The following is a 17,305-nucleotide window of genomic DNA, read 5'->3' on the forward strand; positions in this document are numbered from 1 at the left end:
AAAGACTTCAACCATCGCTCTCACAAAGTCACATTTAGGGTTCGCAGTAAAAAGGCAACATTACCTGTTGGGAAATTCCTAACAAAATACGAAAAAATTATAACCGTAACTAAGGCTGCGTTTACACGACAACGATTGACAACGATTTGCGTTTACACGACAACGAAGTCCAAACAAAATGGAACGAAATCGTTCGTTTTCTACTATCGTTTATACGACAACTCAGGACAACGCCCAAAAACAATACCTAACCGGAACGAAATGGAAACACACTTCAAAGTGTTTTGAAAACCTTTTCAAAACCTTTTCGTTCTCGTGTAAGTTAAACGGTGAAAACGTCTGGAAACGAAGCGCGGTCATGGAAACCAATCCGTGTGGGACTATATTTTGCGGGAAATATCCAACCCTTGCGCCCACCAGCACATGCCAACTCCAACTAACGTGTTAGATTCTGCCCTTGCGCCAAGCCAGCACTTGCTAACTCCAGCCTGATTGCCCGTTTTCCGTTTTCGTTTAAAGGGTTCTAAATGATTTGCCGTTCTCATGTAAACGGTTTAAAAACGGTTCGAGGCCAGCGCCTTTTCGTTCCGTTTCGTTCCGTCTCCGTGTAAACGCAGCCTAAAACAAAAGGAAGGAGCAAAGGCCAGCAAAGGCACGGCGCGATTGCGCCACCACATTCCGGTACATGTACACGTGACATATATACTCATAGCCAGGGAGTATAGTGCAAGGGGTTGTGTACTACTCCCTGGTCATAGCACATACAGGACAGCGCAGCTGTACAAGCGCATGATCGCTGTTACAAAGGGTTTTCAAAAATACAAACAATGTATCATGAGAGCAGCTCCAACCAGGGAGTCGTGAAATAACATCAATTGTTACGACTCCCTGGCTCAAACAATTACACATTCGAAGTTGAAACAAAATAGAGAGAAGGAGACGGAGGAGAACATTAGAACGCGATGAGACAGACGGAGAGAATTATCAGTGTCGGTGGAAAAAGAGCAATGACACTTCTCATAATAATGACTCCCTCAAGTTAGGCTAAAAAGCTGTGTTCACAACTGGCGCGTGTACGCGTGAAACCATGCGGTTGTGCGTATTTTTTGCTGGCATTTGGGGCGCCATGCTTACGGAAACGCGCCGAAATGGAAATTCCAATATGTCGGAATTTTCAGCGCGTACCAGCGTACACGCCAGTCACTTTGACTGGCGGGGTCCAAAAATTAGTACTCAAAGGCGCCTCACGCCCTAAATACATACGTGTCGAATTTCTGTCTTTTTAGAAAGCCTGAGCGCGCATTCGAGTACGCATGAACCGCAAGCGTACCGCGTCTAAGCGCCAGTTGTGAACACGGCTTAAGGCCTGGGGAGAATCCATAAAAAAAAGCAAGAACATAATAGACCACGTGGCTATAGACTGAGCATCTGCACGTGCACGTTCGCACCAACGTGACTCAGACGAAAATAAATAAATAAACAAACAAGGTAAGGTCGAAAGGAGAATCATTCAAGAGGCCGTCTTGAAACATGTGCAAACAGGCGAGTGGCGACAACAGACTCAGAACCCACACTCATTACTGACCACACCGTCAAGAACATTATATTTTTTAAACACCGTTTTAAAATCAGAATGGTTAGTTTGCACGTGAAGTGTGTGGGTTATAGTTAGAGTCCAGCTGATAATGCCCGCATTATATTCCGCATTATATTCCGCATTATAGGACTATCCGAGCACCAGAGCATTAGAAAGGAAAAAAGACGAGCATTTTGTGAGATTTCAGCGGCATTTGGACTTTCATAGTGAATATAAAACGGGATAGTATTGGGAATTCCCAGCTTTTTCGCAACAATCTGCTACACTCATGAGCGAGAGGTAGGTGCAACCCTCCTTGTGTCACCAGGTTACTGGATCGTGGATCCCTTTGTGTAGACACACGTAACACTTGTTAGCACTTTATGTAGCAATGACGACAGTCATGATTGTATGATAGCCAGATCAATAATAATTTCTTTGGATTTTTAACCTTTGTTTTTCCCTTGATCTCTTTAGTTCCGTATTTCCACTGATGATCGGAACGTGAAAATCGATTTTGGAAACACACAAAACCAAACCTTGAACAAATTGTCATGTTGCGTGGTGATGTCTGCGGCATTCATACTTTTCATTGCTATTATTAAACTTTTATCTCCACGTAGATTATTTGAATAATAATATTAATAATTATTTATTTTTATTCCAAGGAATGCATGGCTGGGGTAGCCAATGATCACTTTGCGTGGCGATTGCAGGGTTTTTATAGCCAGCCACGGCTAACAAGGGAAAGAGTAAGAAGTCACAAAGAAAAGGAAAAGAAGCAAAGATGGACTAAAATTGTGGTCTACTGGTAAAGCAAGGCGTTCCTGAATGCTGTTAAAGTAGAAAGGCCCTTTGTCTCCTGGTGCAGCAAAAGCCAATGCAAATAGCCATTGAAAATGGGGGAGGGAAGCAATGCAGAGGAGCGGGCTAGAGGAAGAGAGAGTTGGTTCCTAGTGGAGCTATCCCTTCGGAACCAGTCAAATTGTTTGAGATGCGGGGGTATTTTGGAAAGTCGAATACGATGGATAAGACACCACATCATGATTCGTCGTCTTTCTAGGAGAGGTCTGGTCGAGGATAACACAGTATTATAATAGATAGATTTGTCCAGGCAGTACAGCAGTAGTAAAAATGCGGCAAGATATATGCATTATAAAAAAGAGCACGATAGCTGTCAGGAAGACGGGCGCGGTGTGAGTATATCATACATATGGCTTGACTCGTCTTCTTACATATGTGGGCAACATGGTGAGTCCAGGAGAGATAGGTGTCAAAAATGACACCAAGATGCCTGTGATGACATACATATTCTATGGGAGTGGTGGAGAAATGGAATACTAGGGGAGGGAGAGGGTATTAGAGAGTAGTAGACAGAGGGGGAATGATCATTACCTTGGTCTTCCCGATGTTAGGCTTTAGCTTCCACAATGCCATCTACGAGGTGATATCCATGATACCCGCTTGGAGGTCCAATATAAGACGTGACACAGAGGGACTACTGCGCAGCATGCAAGTGTCGTCTGCAAACAGAGACACGCCAGCGTTGAGGACAGGGAGGTCGTTGACGAAGGCCATGAAAAGTAACGGTCCTAGGGTGGACCCTTGCGGTACACCGGAGCAAATAGGGATAGGACTCTGAGAAGACTGGACCAAACTTGACTGATTGAGTCCTGTGGTTGAGATAGGAGGTGAGCCACGACTGCAGGCGGCCGGTGAAGCATGCAGCTTGGCTAGTAACCCCCTATGCAAAACTGAGTCAAACTTTTCGCCAGGTCGAAGAAACACAGGCCAAGCTAATGGCGTCGGTCTCGGAGGGTGCATAGTCTCTGTACAAGGTTGGTTATATGTAGAGAGGTAGAGTCACCATGGCGGAACCCAGATTGCATATCATGGAGCAGAGGTGCCAGATGATGGCACAGCCGATCATAGACGATTCTCTCAAGTATCTTGGAGCAGGTGTTCAGCAAAGAGATAGGGCGATAGTTACCAGGATCATGTCTGCTTCCCTCGTTCTTGTATATGGGCACAACCACAGCATATTTCCAGGCAGTAGGAAAAACGCCGCTGGACAGGGAATTATTGAAGGTAAGAGAGAGAGGATAGGAGATAGAAAGTTTCAAGGCCTTCAGAATCTGGTTGCTTATACCGTCATAGCCTAGGGACTTCCCTGTGGGGAGTTTCTCAATATAGGGAATCACAGCCTCAGAGGATATAACAATGTTTGAGAGGTTCGAGGCCAGAGAAGGGAGATGAGACAGATCTGGGACGGGCCAGTCAGGATCATCCTGTGTGCCAACCCGTACAAAGTGCTCGTTGGGAGCAGCTGTCAACTCAGCAGGATTATGTGTGAGGGTGTCAGTGGAGGTGGTCATTGCTGAAGGTGCAGGATGATGCGAAGACACACCAGCCAGGGAGCGGACAAAATGAGTAAGCGACGGATAGGGTCGTCAGCCAGGGTGGACGTGCTTGCTTGTCGACGGAACGACCCAGTGAAGAGGGGTGATTAACAGGGGAAGCTGGGAACTGATACTTAGCGAGAGCAGCAGAGAGTTAAGATAAGAATCTCTCGCATGCGACGTCGATACTTGTGTTACCAAGAAGCTCCCTCCAATCCACGGAAGTAAGCTGCTGGTTTATACAGTTCCACTGGTCATTTGTGATCGTACGGAAATGATAGCGGGGCGGTGACCTGCCGATCAAGTCATCTGGCGTGGACGGTGAGCGCTCATAGGCTGTACCTGATGCAGGAGAGAACGTTGCTTCTTGATAGTGTTGCAGGCTAGGCGCTTCCTTACGATCCAACACGATGTCGTGGTCAGACTGACCCACAGGAGCAATAATGTCTGAAATGGATAACGCAGATGGTGTATGAGTAATAATACGAAGTCCAAGGCTGCTCCTGCTCCGGCTGGAGTGTGGTGAGTAGGGAAGTTGACTAACTGGGAGAGGGAAAACATTCTTGGCAGACAAGGCAGGTTTCGGGAACTGCTGCTGGACTCCGTACCAGAATTCAAAGCCGCTGACATGACATGCTCGAAAGCAGATGCAACATGGGGAGAGTTTGTGTCAACAGTCCACTCAGCAGCCAAACAGTCTTTTGGAATAAGACCATCTGGACAGAAGGCAGTTAGAAGTACCAACCCTATTGTGGCCAAGCTTTCCAAGCAGCAGAAGGAATTGCACATACAAATTCAAGCTACAACAGACATCGATAAGCGGTCGTCTTTGCAAACTCAAAGATCGAAACTTCTCCATGAAATGCGCTCCATCCTGCGGAAGGAAGGCGACTTCCTCTGGCAAAAGCGGGCAAAGGACGCCGATGCACTTAGGCCTGACCCAAGGTCTTACTTTCAGGCAATTAACAACCTACGCAAACTGAGAGCGGGTGACAATACACCACCCATCCAACTGGCTGATGCTGATGGAAGGATCATCCCAGACATTGGTTGGAACCTCCAGAAATTTGGTGAATATTATTCATCAATTTTCTACGATTCCAGCATGCCGTGCAAACCGGTTCATCAGCCGGCAACTGGTGTCAGGGATGATGAGCCTTTCTCAACAGAAGACGTTCGTGCAGCGATACAGAAGCAAAAAGTAGGCGGAGCAGTCGGTAAGGATGGAATTAGTGTAGAGCATGCAGATTCTTCAACCTTGTACCTGTTGCATTGTAGTCTAGTGCCTGTGTCACTGTAGCTTGGTGTGTTAAAACCTGCACAGTAATAGGACTAGTATCCTTTGCATGTGAAGTTCGAACCTACCTTTTTCAGAAGCTTTCCTTTTTTCTTTACTTTCTTCCAATACATGTCTTCTGATTGGCCGAATCTGTGCCATCTCTCTATCTCCTGATTGGTCTAAACCGTTGCTCGTTGTTATGTGAAACCTGAACTCTCTTAGTCTTGGCACATATAAAAAGCTCTGTCTCTGAAGAAAGATCATGCTTCATTTCTTCAAACTTCTCCTTGCTCTGGTGAGACTTGTTGGTTGTTGTGTGCCCAACCACTCGGGCCACGCTACAACTGGTGGCAGCGGTGGATGTTTCGGGTTTTTTTTCATGCTATGTTTTTGTTGTTGTGACAATGTGAAGTGATTCCTGGTTCGGAATGGCCCAAGCACAGCCTAACCAGCAAGTACCGCCGGCCCAGCCGCCCCGTCCTGCCCAGCCTGCTCAGCCAGCCCAGCCAGCCCAGCCAGTTCAGCCAGCTCAGCCAGCCCAGCCAGTTCAGCCAGCCCAGCCAGCACAGCCAGTTCAGCCCGCCCAGCCAGTGCAGCCAGCCCAGCCAGTTCAGCCCGCCCAGCCAGTTCAGCCCGCCCAGCCAGTTCAGCCCGCCCAGCCAGCTCCCGTTCGACCCATCCGGCCATGGGCAACTCCGGAACGTTTTGATGGTGGAGCAGCCTCGGACTGGACTACTTGGCGTGACCACTTCACTCAAGTTTGCCTGGTTAATCAGTGGACGCCGCAGGACCAGGCACAGTACATCCCGTTGTACTTGATAGATAATGCGCAGTGCTACTACCAGTCGCTTCCTGTCGCGACACGCCAGGATGTTCAGCAATTACTGGTAGCTCTGGAGGGTCGGTTTGCTCCACCCGTCAGGACCGACCTCCACAGAGCGGAATTGAAGGCCAGACGACAGCGAGGTGAGGAGGCGTTGTCTGATTACTGCGAGGTGATTCGCCGATTGTCTCGCAGAGCGTACCCTACCTTGCCAAACCTCGTGCAGGACCAGCTGGCATGTGACCAATTCATTGAAGGTCTGGACAGCAGAGAGTTGCGCATGGAGGTACGTCGCCAAGACCCCCGAACTCTTGACCAGGCACTGCAGCAAGGACTTCGAGCCCTTGCCATACTCCAAGCGGACGCTACTACTAGTGCGTCTCAGCCAGTGGCCGCTGCTGTCTGTGCTGCCAGGGAAGATCGTTTGGATGCCTTATTAGTAAGGATGGAACGATTGGAAACCGCTCTGTCATCTTTGCAGCGACCGCAGCAGCAACCCCAGCAGCAACCCCAACAACAGCGCCGCTGTTACCATTGTGGGAGTGCCGAACATCTGATTGCGTACTGCCCGACTGCACCTCCACCCCGGGGACAACGTCAGCGCCCTTCGGGAAACGGCCGGGAGTTGGCATAGAGGGTCCAGAGTCAGCTCCAAACCACCATGGCCCGGAAGTGCTGCCCGCCGCGCCTTCCGATGTAGTATGCCATTCCGTTGCTGTTGACAGTTGCCAGTATGTTATCGGCAAAGTAAGTTCAATATGCATAACTGATGTCCACATGTTAGTTGATTCTGGAAGTTCGATTTCGTTTGTCAGCTCAGCATTCTATCAACAACATAAGCATATAAAATTAAACAAAATTTCTACATCAGTCCGAAGTGTTGATGGCAGTGGCGTGACTGTGGAAGGAGCGGTGGATGTGCAGCTAGAGTTTGGCAGCCCCCAACTTCAGCACACTATGGTAGTTGCGAACATTGAGCCTGACGTACTATTAGGCATAGACTTCCTCCGTAGGCACGGTTGTATTATGGATCTGGGACAAGGCTGTCTGCGCTTGAGCAATCAGACCCTTCCATTAACACAGGGAGTTGGGCCCAAGCACCTTTCATGTCAGAGAGTGGAAAGAGACCCCATTCCAGTGCAATTGGCTGAATCTGTTGTTCTACAGGGCTATTCTCAGTTGATAACGCAAGGTAGATTACGTGACGCTGAGTTTATGTCTCCATCTTGCGGAATGGTAGAGCCAACAGAGTCGTTCGTAGATAAATTTTGTGTCAGTGCAGCTAGAGTGGTCACGACCGTGAGTGAGAACAGTACTGTTCCTGTCAGGTTGCAGAACCTGCTACCACGGCCTGTCACTATAAACAAGGGTACAGTTGTTGGCATGTTCGAATCTTGCTTTGTTGAGAAAGCCGCAGAAGCCGCGGATGAGCGTGATTGTACGGCTGAAAGCTGTAATGCTGCTGAAATGTGTTCTGACCCTGTTGAGTTGTTTGACCTTAGTCATCTCGATACAGAAGAGGCAGCAGCCGTCAGGTCTCTTCTCTCGGAGTTCAGCGACATAATTTCAACGGGAGCAATGGATCTTGGCTCTACCGGTGTTGCCAAACACGACATCGAGACCACTAGCAGCCAGCCTATTCGCCAAGCCCCTAGACGATTGCCGCTTCACCATGCCAATGAGGTTCGTGAACATGTTGAGCAGCTTTTAACTGAGGGTTTAGTCGATCCTTCCAACAGTCCTTGGGCAGCCCCTATTGTTGTTGTTCGGAAGCCTGATGGAGCTATTAGACTATGTGTAGATTATCGCAAACTCAATGCTGTAACTGTCAGAGACGCATTCCCCATTCCGCGGATTGATGATGCGATAGACAACATGGGTGACGCACAGTATTTCACAACCCTAGATCTTGCATCCGGTTACTGGCAGGTAGAGCTAACTAATGCAGCAAGGGCGAAATCAGCATTTGTCACTCCATTTGGATTGTTTGAATGGAAAGTCATGCCATTTGGGTTGTGCAATGCCCCAGCAACTTTCCAGCGCCTGATGACCATGGTTCTGGGTGATCTTGTGCCAAGCGTATGTTCAGCGTACATAGATGACACCATAACTTTCTCGAAAACATTTCAAGAGCATCTGGTTAGACTGCGCCTAGTATTTGAAAAATTCCGGGCAGCAGGTTTGAAGGTCAAGCCTCGTAAGTGCCAGATTCTGAGCAAGTCGGTTACGTATCTTGGGCATGTGTTCAAGGGAGGTGGTGTGAGCCCTGATCCCAAGAATTGCAGTTCGGTCACCAGTCTCAAACCACTTAGCTCTGCAACCGAGGTTCGTCGATTTGTAGGTTTTGCTTCCTACTACAGGCGGTTCATCAAGGACTTCGCGACAATTGCAGCACCGCTACACAAGCTAATGCAGAAACAGGCAAGCTTTTCGTGGACGGATGAGTGTCAGCAAGCGTTCGATATCCTGAAGCAGAAGCTCACGTCATCTCCTGTCCTGACGTACCCGGATCCATCCCGCAAGTTTATCCTGGACACGGATGCTTCTGACACTGGTATTGGTGCAACTCTATCGCAGGTTGACGATCAGGGCAGAGAGCAGGTAATTGCGTATGCTAGTAGTTCACTTAGTAAGAGCCAACGTCGCTACGGCACAACTCGGCGTGAGATGTATGCAGTGGTCTTCTTTGTGCAATACTTCAAACATTATTTGCTGGGTGCAAACTTTACCTTGCGAACCGATCACAAAGCCCTTCTCTGGTTGAAGTCTTTCAAGGATTCGGAAGGTATCCTGGCGAGATGGTTGGAGAAACTAGAAGCGTTCGATTTCACAACTGTCCACCGTAGAGGTACTCAGCATGCCAACGCAGATGCATTGTCGCGGTTCCATAGCCAACCTGCGGACAATTCGGAGCATCCTGCATCGGCCACTGCCGAGCCTTCAGTAATGGATCCAAATATTACTGTTGTCTGTCCTTCCCAGTCTTCCATTCCTGTCCCTACAGCCGTGCCATCAGTCTCTCCGGATACAGCAGCTGGTGATTCATTGACGCAGGATTCTGGACATCAAGCATACGTGGGTAATGTTGACGTTGAATCACAACCTGCAGAACATGCGAATGATGATAGCAATTTACTTGGAAGCAATTGGGCAGATTTTTTTAGTGCAGAAGATATTCGCAGAGCTCAAGCGGAAGACAGTGACATTGACTGCATGATTGGTTGGCAACAAGCATTGTTAGACAGGCCTAAACGCAGTGATAGTGCTATGAAAGGAGCATCATTAACCTTGATACGTCTGTGGAGTCAGTGGAAACGCCTGGTTCTGCAAGATGGCTTATTGTATCGTACGTACACTTCAGTAGATGGTAGCAACTCATTTCTGCAACTTGTTGTACCTGTCAGTTTGCGACAGAGAATTATGACTGGGATGCACAATGAGTGTAGTGGTGGACACCTCGCTACTGAACGTACTCTAGAGAAGGTGAAAGCTAGATTCTATTGGCCTTTTATGTCGTCTGACATTGAGCTGCATTGCAAGGCGTGTGCGCTTTGTTCAGCTAGGCGTACCCCAGCACCAACCGCTCGCGCTCCGATGAAGGTGGACCAACCATCCTTTCCACTGCAACGTGTCGCTATGGACATCATGGGACCACTGCCCAGAACAAATCGAGGTAACCTCTACATTGTTGTGATTACTGATTATTTCACGAAGTGGGTAGAAGCGTTTGCCATCCCGGATATGACTGCTAGGACAATAGCTTCGGCACTGATTGATGGTTTCATTTGTCGCTACGGTGTGCCACTGTCTATCCACACTGATCAAGGTGCGCAATTTGAGTCAAATTTGTTCAAATCCATCTGTGAACTGTTAGATATGAAGAAGACACGCACGACTCCATATCATCCTTCTAGTGATGGTTTAGTTGAACGGATGAATCGTACACTTGAGAACATGCTGAGTGCCAGAGTCAATGCCAACCACAATGACTGGGACCTGCATATTCAACGCTGTTTACTGGCGTATCGTAGTAGCGTACATAGTTCAACCAAGGAAACCCCAGCTAGATTGATGTTCGGCAGAGAGCTTAAGTTGCCAGTGGATATTATGTTTAACGACTCTAGAGAACATGTTAAATCTGTACCTGACTATATGATTGGTCTCGAGATCTCCTTGCAGCAGGCATTTTCTCACGCTCGATCAGCTGGCGCTAAAGCACAGAAACGTCAGAAGGACTACTATGATGCAAAGACGACCAAGCCACGGTTTGCGATCAATGACAAGGTGCGCTTACACAACCCAGCTGTGAAAGCAGGCAACACAAAGAAGTTCCTCAAGCCATGGACCGGGCCGTATCGAGTTGTCGAGGTGATCGATGACGTGGTGTACAGGATTGAGCACTGTGATACAGGGAAACTCCAGGTGGTGCACATCAACCGGCTCAAGTCAACGACTCGAGTACCAGAGGAGCAGCCCGCTCCAGTGCCAGCACACCTACCTCAACCGGCGCTAATTGATTACGTGCAAGACGCAGTTCCGGCTATTCCAGTTCCGCCTGTTCCGGTTCCGGCAGTTCCGGTTATTCCAGTTCCGGCAGTTCCAGCTGTTCCAGTTCCGGCTGTTCCAGTCCCGGCTGTTCCGGCAGCTCCCGTTGTGCCGGCCGTTCCGATCATGCCACAGGCAGGTGGGTATAACTTACGCAATCGGGCAAATCTCCAGAGGCCGGTGCGATACCGTCAATGAGAGCCAAGAACAATTGATATGTACAATTTTCTTGTGAAGATTTGAGAGATTGAGATTTGAGTTTTTTTAGATATAGTGTTGGGTTGGCATTTAACACACAGTTTATATAGCTTCTTCCTTGGGTTCTTTCGTTTCATTATTTTTTTATTTTTACAATATTCACCTTATCACGAGGACGTGATTCAATCTGGGAGGGGGCCATGTAGAGCATGCAGCTTCTTCAACCTTGTACCTGTTGCATTGTAGTCTAGTGCCTGTGTCACTGTAGCTTGGTGTGTTAAAACCTGCACAGTAATAGGACTAGTATCCTTTGCATGTGAAGTTCGAACCTACCTTTTTCAGAAGCTTTCCTTTTTTCTTTACTTTCTTCCAATACATGTCTTCTGATTGGCCGAATCTGTGCCATCTCTCTATCTCCTGATTGGTCTAAACCGTTGCTCGTTGTTATGTGAAACCTGAACCCTCTTAGTCTTGGCACATATAAAAAGCTCTGTCTCTGAAGAAAGATCATGCTTCATTTCTTCAAACTTCTCCTTGCTCTGGTGAGACTTGTTGGTTGTTGTGTGCCCAACCACTTGGGCCACGCTACATTAGCAGTGAGGTGCTGCGTGCAGGTTCTGACATTCTAGCTGGTTGGCTGTCCTCATTTTTCAATGTCATTCGCCAATTACAGCACTGCCCAGCAGACCTGAATACTGGAATTATTGTACCAATATACAAAAATGGCAAACCGAAGGGAGCCCCGAAGAGTTACAGACCAGTAATGCTATTGTCAGTGGTTCGGAAAGTCCTTACAACCATAATCACAAAGAGAATTAGCACCAATATTCAGCAGTTTGTGGATGAGTCACAAGCCGGTTTCAGACCAGGTCGCTCAACAGCTGATGGGGTGTTCTGTGTGCGGTCTCTGTGTGAGAGAGCTTTGCTCGGAAATTGGAACTATTCGGCAGCATTACTCGATTTGAGCGGTGCATTCGACACAGTGAACCGTGGCAAGGCGCTCGATCGAATGGCCGATTCGGGTGCACCCACCTCAATGATGAAATTGCTAGTCTCCGATACGACAGCTAGGGTGAAGATTGCTGGGCAGCTCAGTGCTCCCTTCTCAACCAATATCGGCGTGGTTCAGGGGGACCCGATGTCTCCGGCCATGTTCATCGTCTACGCAGAAAGTGCGATGAGGCAGGTGAGAGCAGCCTGCACCTCCCCTTCATGCCTGCCTACTCATTTCTCACAGTATGCAGATGGCACCACAATACATGACACTGATCGTGATGCTGTGGTGGCCGCTGCAGCGAAATGTGAGCCAATTTTCGCCCAGGATGACCTGAGATTAAATCTAACAAAAACTCAATTTGTAACTCCTTCCAAGGATGATGACGCATGGAGAAAGACGAAACTACTTGGAAGTCTCTTGGGATCTGGAAGTGACATCGAGAACCGTATCAATGCCGCTAACCGAGCGTTTGGCACTATAGCCTGGAAGAGACACACTTTATTATCTAGAATGCTTATGTTTACCACTCTTATCATTCCGGTTCTACTATACAACTGTGGCCTGTGGACCTTGACAGCAGCACTCGGCAACAGGCTCGACACGTGGCATCGCCGCAAACTACGATCCATTCTCGGCGTAGTGTATCCCCAAAAAATATCAAATAAAAACTTATACAAGCTGTCCAACCAATTGCCTATCACCAGAACATGCAGGGAACGGCGCTTGTTATGGTTCGGCCATGTAATCAGAGAAGGCAGTGACTCGACATCCTACAAAGCTCTAAGACTTTCAATCGACACCAAAGACATCAAGAAGCCCAGGGGACGCCCCGTCACCAGATGGATCGACAACATCAAGAATGACTTAAAGACAATAAACGTTTCCATTGCCGAAGCGGAAGCTATTTCCCAAGACAGGGAAGCTTGGCTCGGCATTGTGAATCAATGTACTAACTTATCATGCTAAAACATAACTGCGCTTACTTGAATATCCTTTTGGTAAATAACATTCTGTACTTAATTAATATTATATTCCTCATGCCTAGGCTCATGGTGGAATCGAGGTAGTTTTTCCCTGCAATAACAGAATGAAAAACGTGTGCATGTCATGTGTTTCTCGTTTTCTCTAACTCTTTTGCCGACAGATGCGTTAGCCCCATGGGTGATCTCACCCATGGGGTACATGCGAGCTGTTATGGGGGTGGCTTTATTGGTTTTGTGTTTGTATTATGCAGCATCCCGGGTCATTTAAGACCATGGGGACTACTGCTGTTGTATGTGAAGAAAATATAATAAGGAAGACTGAGAAAAAAGAAAGAAAAAAGAGAGAAATACTGTGAACAGCAAATCTACAATGATGCATGTACAATCTATTATACAACTAATCTGCGAGAATGAGACTTAACACAAGCAGGTACAGTAATAGCAAGAGAGCTAAATCAGAAAACAAAATCCGTTGAAAAGTAACCGTCATCAAATCTGAAATCGAGCCCTTCAGCGACACAATAGCACTGAAGGCAGCAATATAATTCTTCTCATTCAACATCAGTGAAGCACCGTCAAAACCGGTGAATGGGGGCTGATGGTATTATTGTTGTCTTTGTTATTGGCAAGTGATCAATATTACGATCATAATTATTTTCTGCAAATAGGTGCTTCAACTAATAGTTCGAACCATGGGCATTCGCAAACCAATGTAACTTATTAGAGTGTAATTATTATTTCATCTGAGTTATTGACCTGATGATGTCAACTGTGCCAAGGAGCGCCTCCTTTTGCAAGATCGATACACTGGCTCCGGCATCCAATTCCCTCACAAAGTCAGCAGTCGAGGGGGTTAATCCACCTAATGCCCCCACAATTACTGGCACGATCTTGGCCCGCACCTGCCACACCTGCTCCACCTCACGCTTCAGGCCTTGATATTTCTGTATCTTTTCCACAGATTTTCGGCGGATGTTCCTATCCAGAGGGACACTTACGTCCACAAGGAACGCTTCATCTTTTCCCTTGATAATTATGTCGGGTCTGTTTGCTCCAACGGGCGCTGCTGTTGGAATCGGCACTTCCCAGTAGATTGACACATCCTTTTCAGCACTGTACACGACGTTGGTGAGTTGATGACTTGTGTACTTATTCGAAATGTCCGATGCACCATACTTCCTGCACAATGTCCAGTGAAGATATTTTGCTAACCTGTTGTGGCGATTGATATAGTGACTCCCCGCACAAGCTGTACACGCTCCAATAAGGTGGAAAACCGTTTCCTTGTCCTTGCCACACATCCTGCAACTCGTTTTCGTTGACACACCTGTTCCTCGATTAAATATCTCTTGTAAGTTCCGTGTTGGGATAGCCTGGTCCTGTATGGCCATGACAATACTCTCTGTCGCTGGACGCAAAGCGGAAGACCGCAACCACGCAAAGGAGAGCCCTCGATCCAGCTCAGCATCCTGCAGCATAAGCCAAAATTGGCCATGCAGAGGCTTCTTTCTGATTGTCTCCTCCCGATGCCGCTGGTATCCCTGGCGTATTTGCTCCTTTGTGGCTGACTCCTCCATACCAATCTTTGCCAAATATTTCGCAGCATCACTGGAGACAGAGTATTTTGCTTTTTCATGATGGTACTGTTTTAGGAGAGCAATGGCAATGTGGTCTTGGTGGCCCTCGATGTATTTGTTGATCTGGATGATGGATCGTTCATGTAGATCTGCCACACTTTGGAATCCACGGCCGCCTTCGGCGCGCACCAAATGCACCCTCTCTCTGTCAGCCCGAGGGTGATGCCATCCCTTCTTGGTGAGCTTCTTCCTGAGCAAGATATCCAGCTGCTCCAATTCTACGGGTCGCCAGTTGATGATGCCAAAGCTGTAGGTGAGCAGCGGCACCGCGTATGTGTTTACTGCCTTTGCTAAATATCCAGCCGTTAATCCAGACTTGAAGATCGCATCTAATCGCTTTCCATAATCCTCACGAAGCTTGCTCTTTATCTCACCATGCGGCAGCGCAGCCGATTCAATGAATCCGAGGTATTTGTACATGTTATCTTCTTGCAGGGTGGGTAAAGCCATACCCAACAGTGTTTCGACAGGCTCCGCATCACTTGACTCAAGCACTCCCCGGTGTACATGAAGCGTGGCGCACTTCGAAACACCAAACTCCAGGCCAATGGCCGAAGCTGTGATCTGGGCGACGTTGATCATGGACTTCAGCTGGTTGCGATGTTTGGCATACAATTTAATGTCATCCATGTACAGGAGTTGAGAAACGACCTTTGAGACCTGTCCAATTTGCATTTGATATCCGCCGCCTGTCTTCTGCACCTCTCTTGAAATGCAGTTAATAGCTAAGCAAAACAAGAGGGGTGATAGCGTGTCTCCTTGGAAGATACCACGGCGAATCCTGACAGATTCTGTAGAGACCCGTGCATTTTGATATGATAAACTCATGTGTGTATTCCAGAGCTGCATGCTTGCCTCCAAGAACTTGACAAGAGCTGGGCTAAATTTGTACATCTCCAGCATCCGAATAATCCATACATGAGAAACGCTGTCATAGGCTTTCTTGAAGTCGATATACGCAACAGAGATATTGCGCTTATTATGCCGAGCGTGCTCCATTATCATCTTATTGACAAGAAGTTGCTCCTTACAGCCTAGTGTTCCCGGGGTACACCCTCTCTGTTCATCTGGGAGTATCGAATTGGTGTCAATGTGTTTCCACATGAGACTAGCAACTACGGCTGTCAGGATCTTGTATTGTGTGGGTAGACAGGTGATAGGGCGATATTGGGCTGGGTTAGATGTGGGTGGCTCCGTCTTGGGCAGCAGGAATGTGCGGCCAGTCACCAACCATTCCGGAATTGGCCAATCACCGACAAGGGTCTTCTGGAAGGCGATTCGCAGGGCAATGTGTAGATTAGATAATTTTTTCCACCAGTAACCATGAATTGCGTCTACACCACTAGCTTTCCACCTGCTGACCTTAGCTAGCGTGTCCTGGAGTGCCCGTTGAGTCACAGATACGGGTTCATCCTCTGCAATGGTAGTCTCATATTCCACTCTTTGTTCTTGATACCACCCTGATGACTCATCAAACGGCACAGGCTTGGCTAGTATACCAGACCAGAACTCGAATACGGCACCCTCACTCGGTATTTCCCCGGGATGCTGCTGCTCCGGTTCCTTTCTCAGTCTACGGTAGAATTCTTTCTCATTTGTGCGGAATAGTGTGTTAGCTCTCCTGCTCTCCCAGATGTGTTTATCACGTCTTGTCCTCTCCGCTAGCGCAAGCAATTCCAGCTTCCTCTGTTCCAGGGCGTATCCAATCTGGGAAGTGTTGGATATTCCGTACTGAGTAAAGAACCGTTGGTGCTTGACAGCAGGGTTTTTCAACATCATTGTTAGTCGAGATATATCTGCCCGTAATTTCTTCGCTTTGTTGCGCGATTTTACTAACCAAATCGGTTCTGGTGGTCGCGAGCTCGCCGGCTTGCCACTAGCGTTTTCACCGTTCGTCTCAGACAAGGAAATGCCACATCTGGTCAAGGAACAGCGAGCAGCAACATATACTAAGCAATTGAGATCCTCCATTTGAAGATCTTTGTTTTTACTAGTGGTGTTGATCACTCCAGGGATTGCTTTGTTCACAAGTGATGTCACCTGATCGAGTTTGCGTTGAGGCACATGGCGAGGTACAGGTAACCTAGGCCTTTCGGACATGGGTACATTTCTCCATCTCAAGTATGCCTCACTGAGCGCGTTAGTGGTGTCAGTGTTGAGTGCATCCATGGCGGCAGTTTCTCCATCTTGAGGATGAGTAAGGTCAGTGCTGCTTTGTGAAGGCATCCCCTGCACTAAGTTGTCACTGCTTGTATCAGTAGCCACCAGCACAGCTGTAGCAGGCTGCAGGCTGTCACCTTGCTCTGGAGGTGTCAAAGCCAGGGCTGCTCCAGCATTCAAACCCGTAGGTGTAGATGCAAGTAGCAGTGTAGCCTGCGTCGCTGGTGTAACCTCGGATAGATCACCCATACTAGTACTACCAGTACCAGCAGCACCACCAGTACACAGCTCAGCATGCTCATCAGTCTCCACGGTTACATTACAGTTAGTTTCATCAGCTGAGTTGGTTTCCATGGTGGTAGAAGTTTCAGACGCTCTTTGGTTCCGCTCCTCCATCATCTGCTTCCGCAAGACGTCTTCTTCCACCTTCGAAATTTTATTGTTTTTAGTGATATATCGCCTTCTATCCGCCAACAGACCCTCACTCACCGGTCTATCAGGCCTCATAGCGGTCCACATATCATGCATACGCCGCACGTACCCAAGCTGCAGCCGTCCACACTCGGTAGCAAGCAAGTACGCCTTTATCACATCCCGGTTGTCCTCCCATGTCCATTGCAATCTCCTCCGCGCACGAGCAGGAGGGACAGCGCAATCCTCTCCCGAGTGATCCATTACACATCATATCCTTAGTAAACTCAATAAACC

General features: G+C 47.9%; 1 protein-coding gene across 1 annotated transcript; it reads right to left on the bottom strand.

Annotated features, from left to right (window-relative positions):
• Positions 1-13,534: 13,534 nt before the first annotated feature.
• Positions 13,535-16,951, bottom strand: LOC135827917 (uncharacterized). The gene has a single exon (XM_065340353.1). It carries the CDS (start codon positions 16,949-16,951, stop codon positions 13,535-13,537), a length of 3,417 nt encoding a protein of 1,138 aa, XP_065196425.1.
• Positions 16,952-17,305: the final 354 nt, after the last annotated feature.

The sequence above is a fragment of the Sycon ciliatum genome, chromosome 12, assembly GCF_964019385.1.
Source record: "Sycon ciliatum chromosome 12, ocSycCili1.1, whole genome shotgun sequence".
Taxonomy (NCBI): domain Eukaryota; kingdom Metazoa; phylum Porifera; class Calcarea; order Leucosolenida; family Sycettidae; genus Sycon; species Sycon ciliatum.

What these genes read in the sequence shown, in the direction of transcription:
- LOC135827917 (XM_065340353.1), bottom strand. Translation starts at nt 16,951, where the DNA reads ATGGAAACCAACTCAGCTGATGAAACTAACTGTAATGTAACCGTGGAG.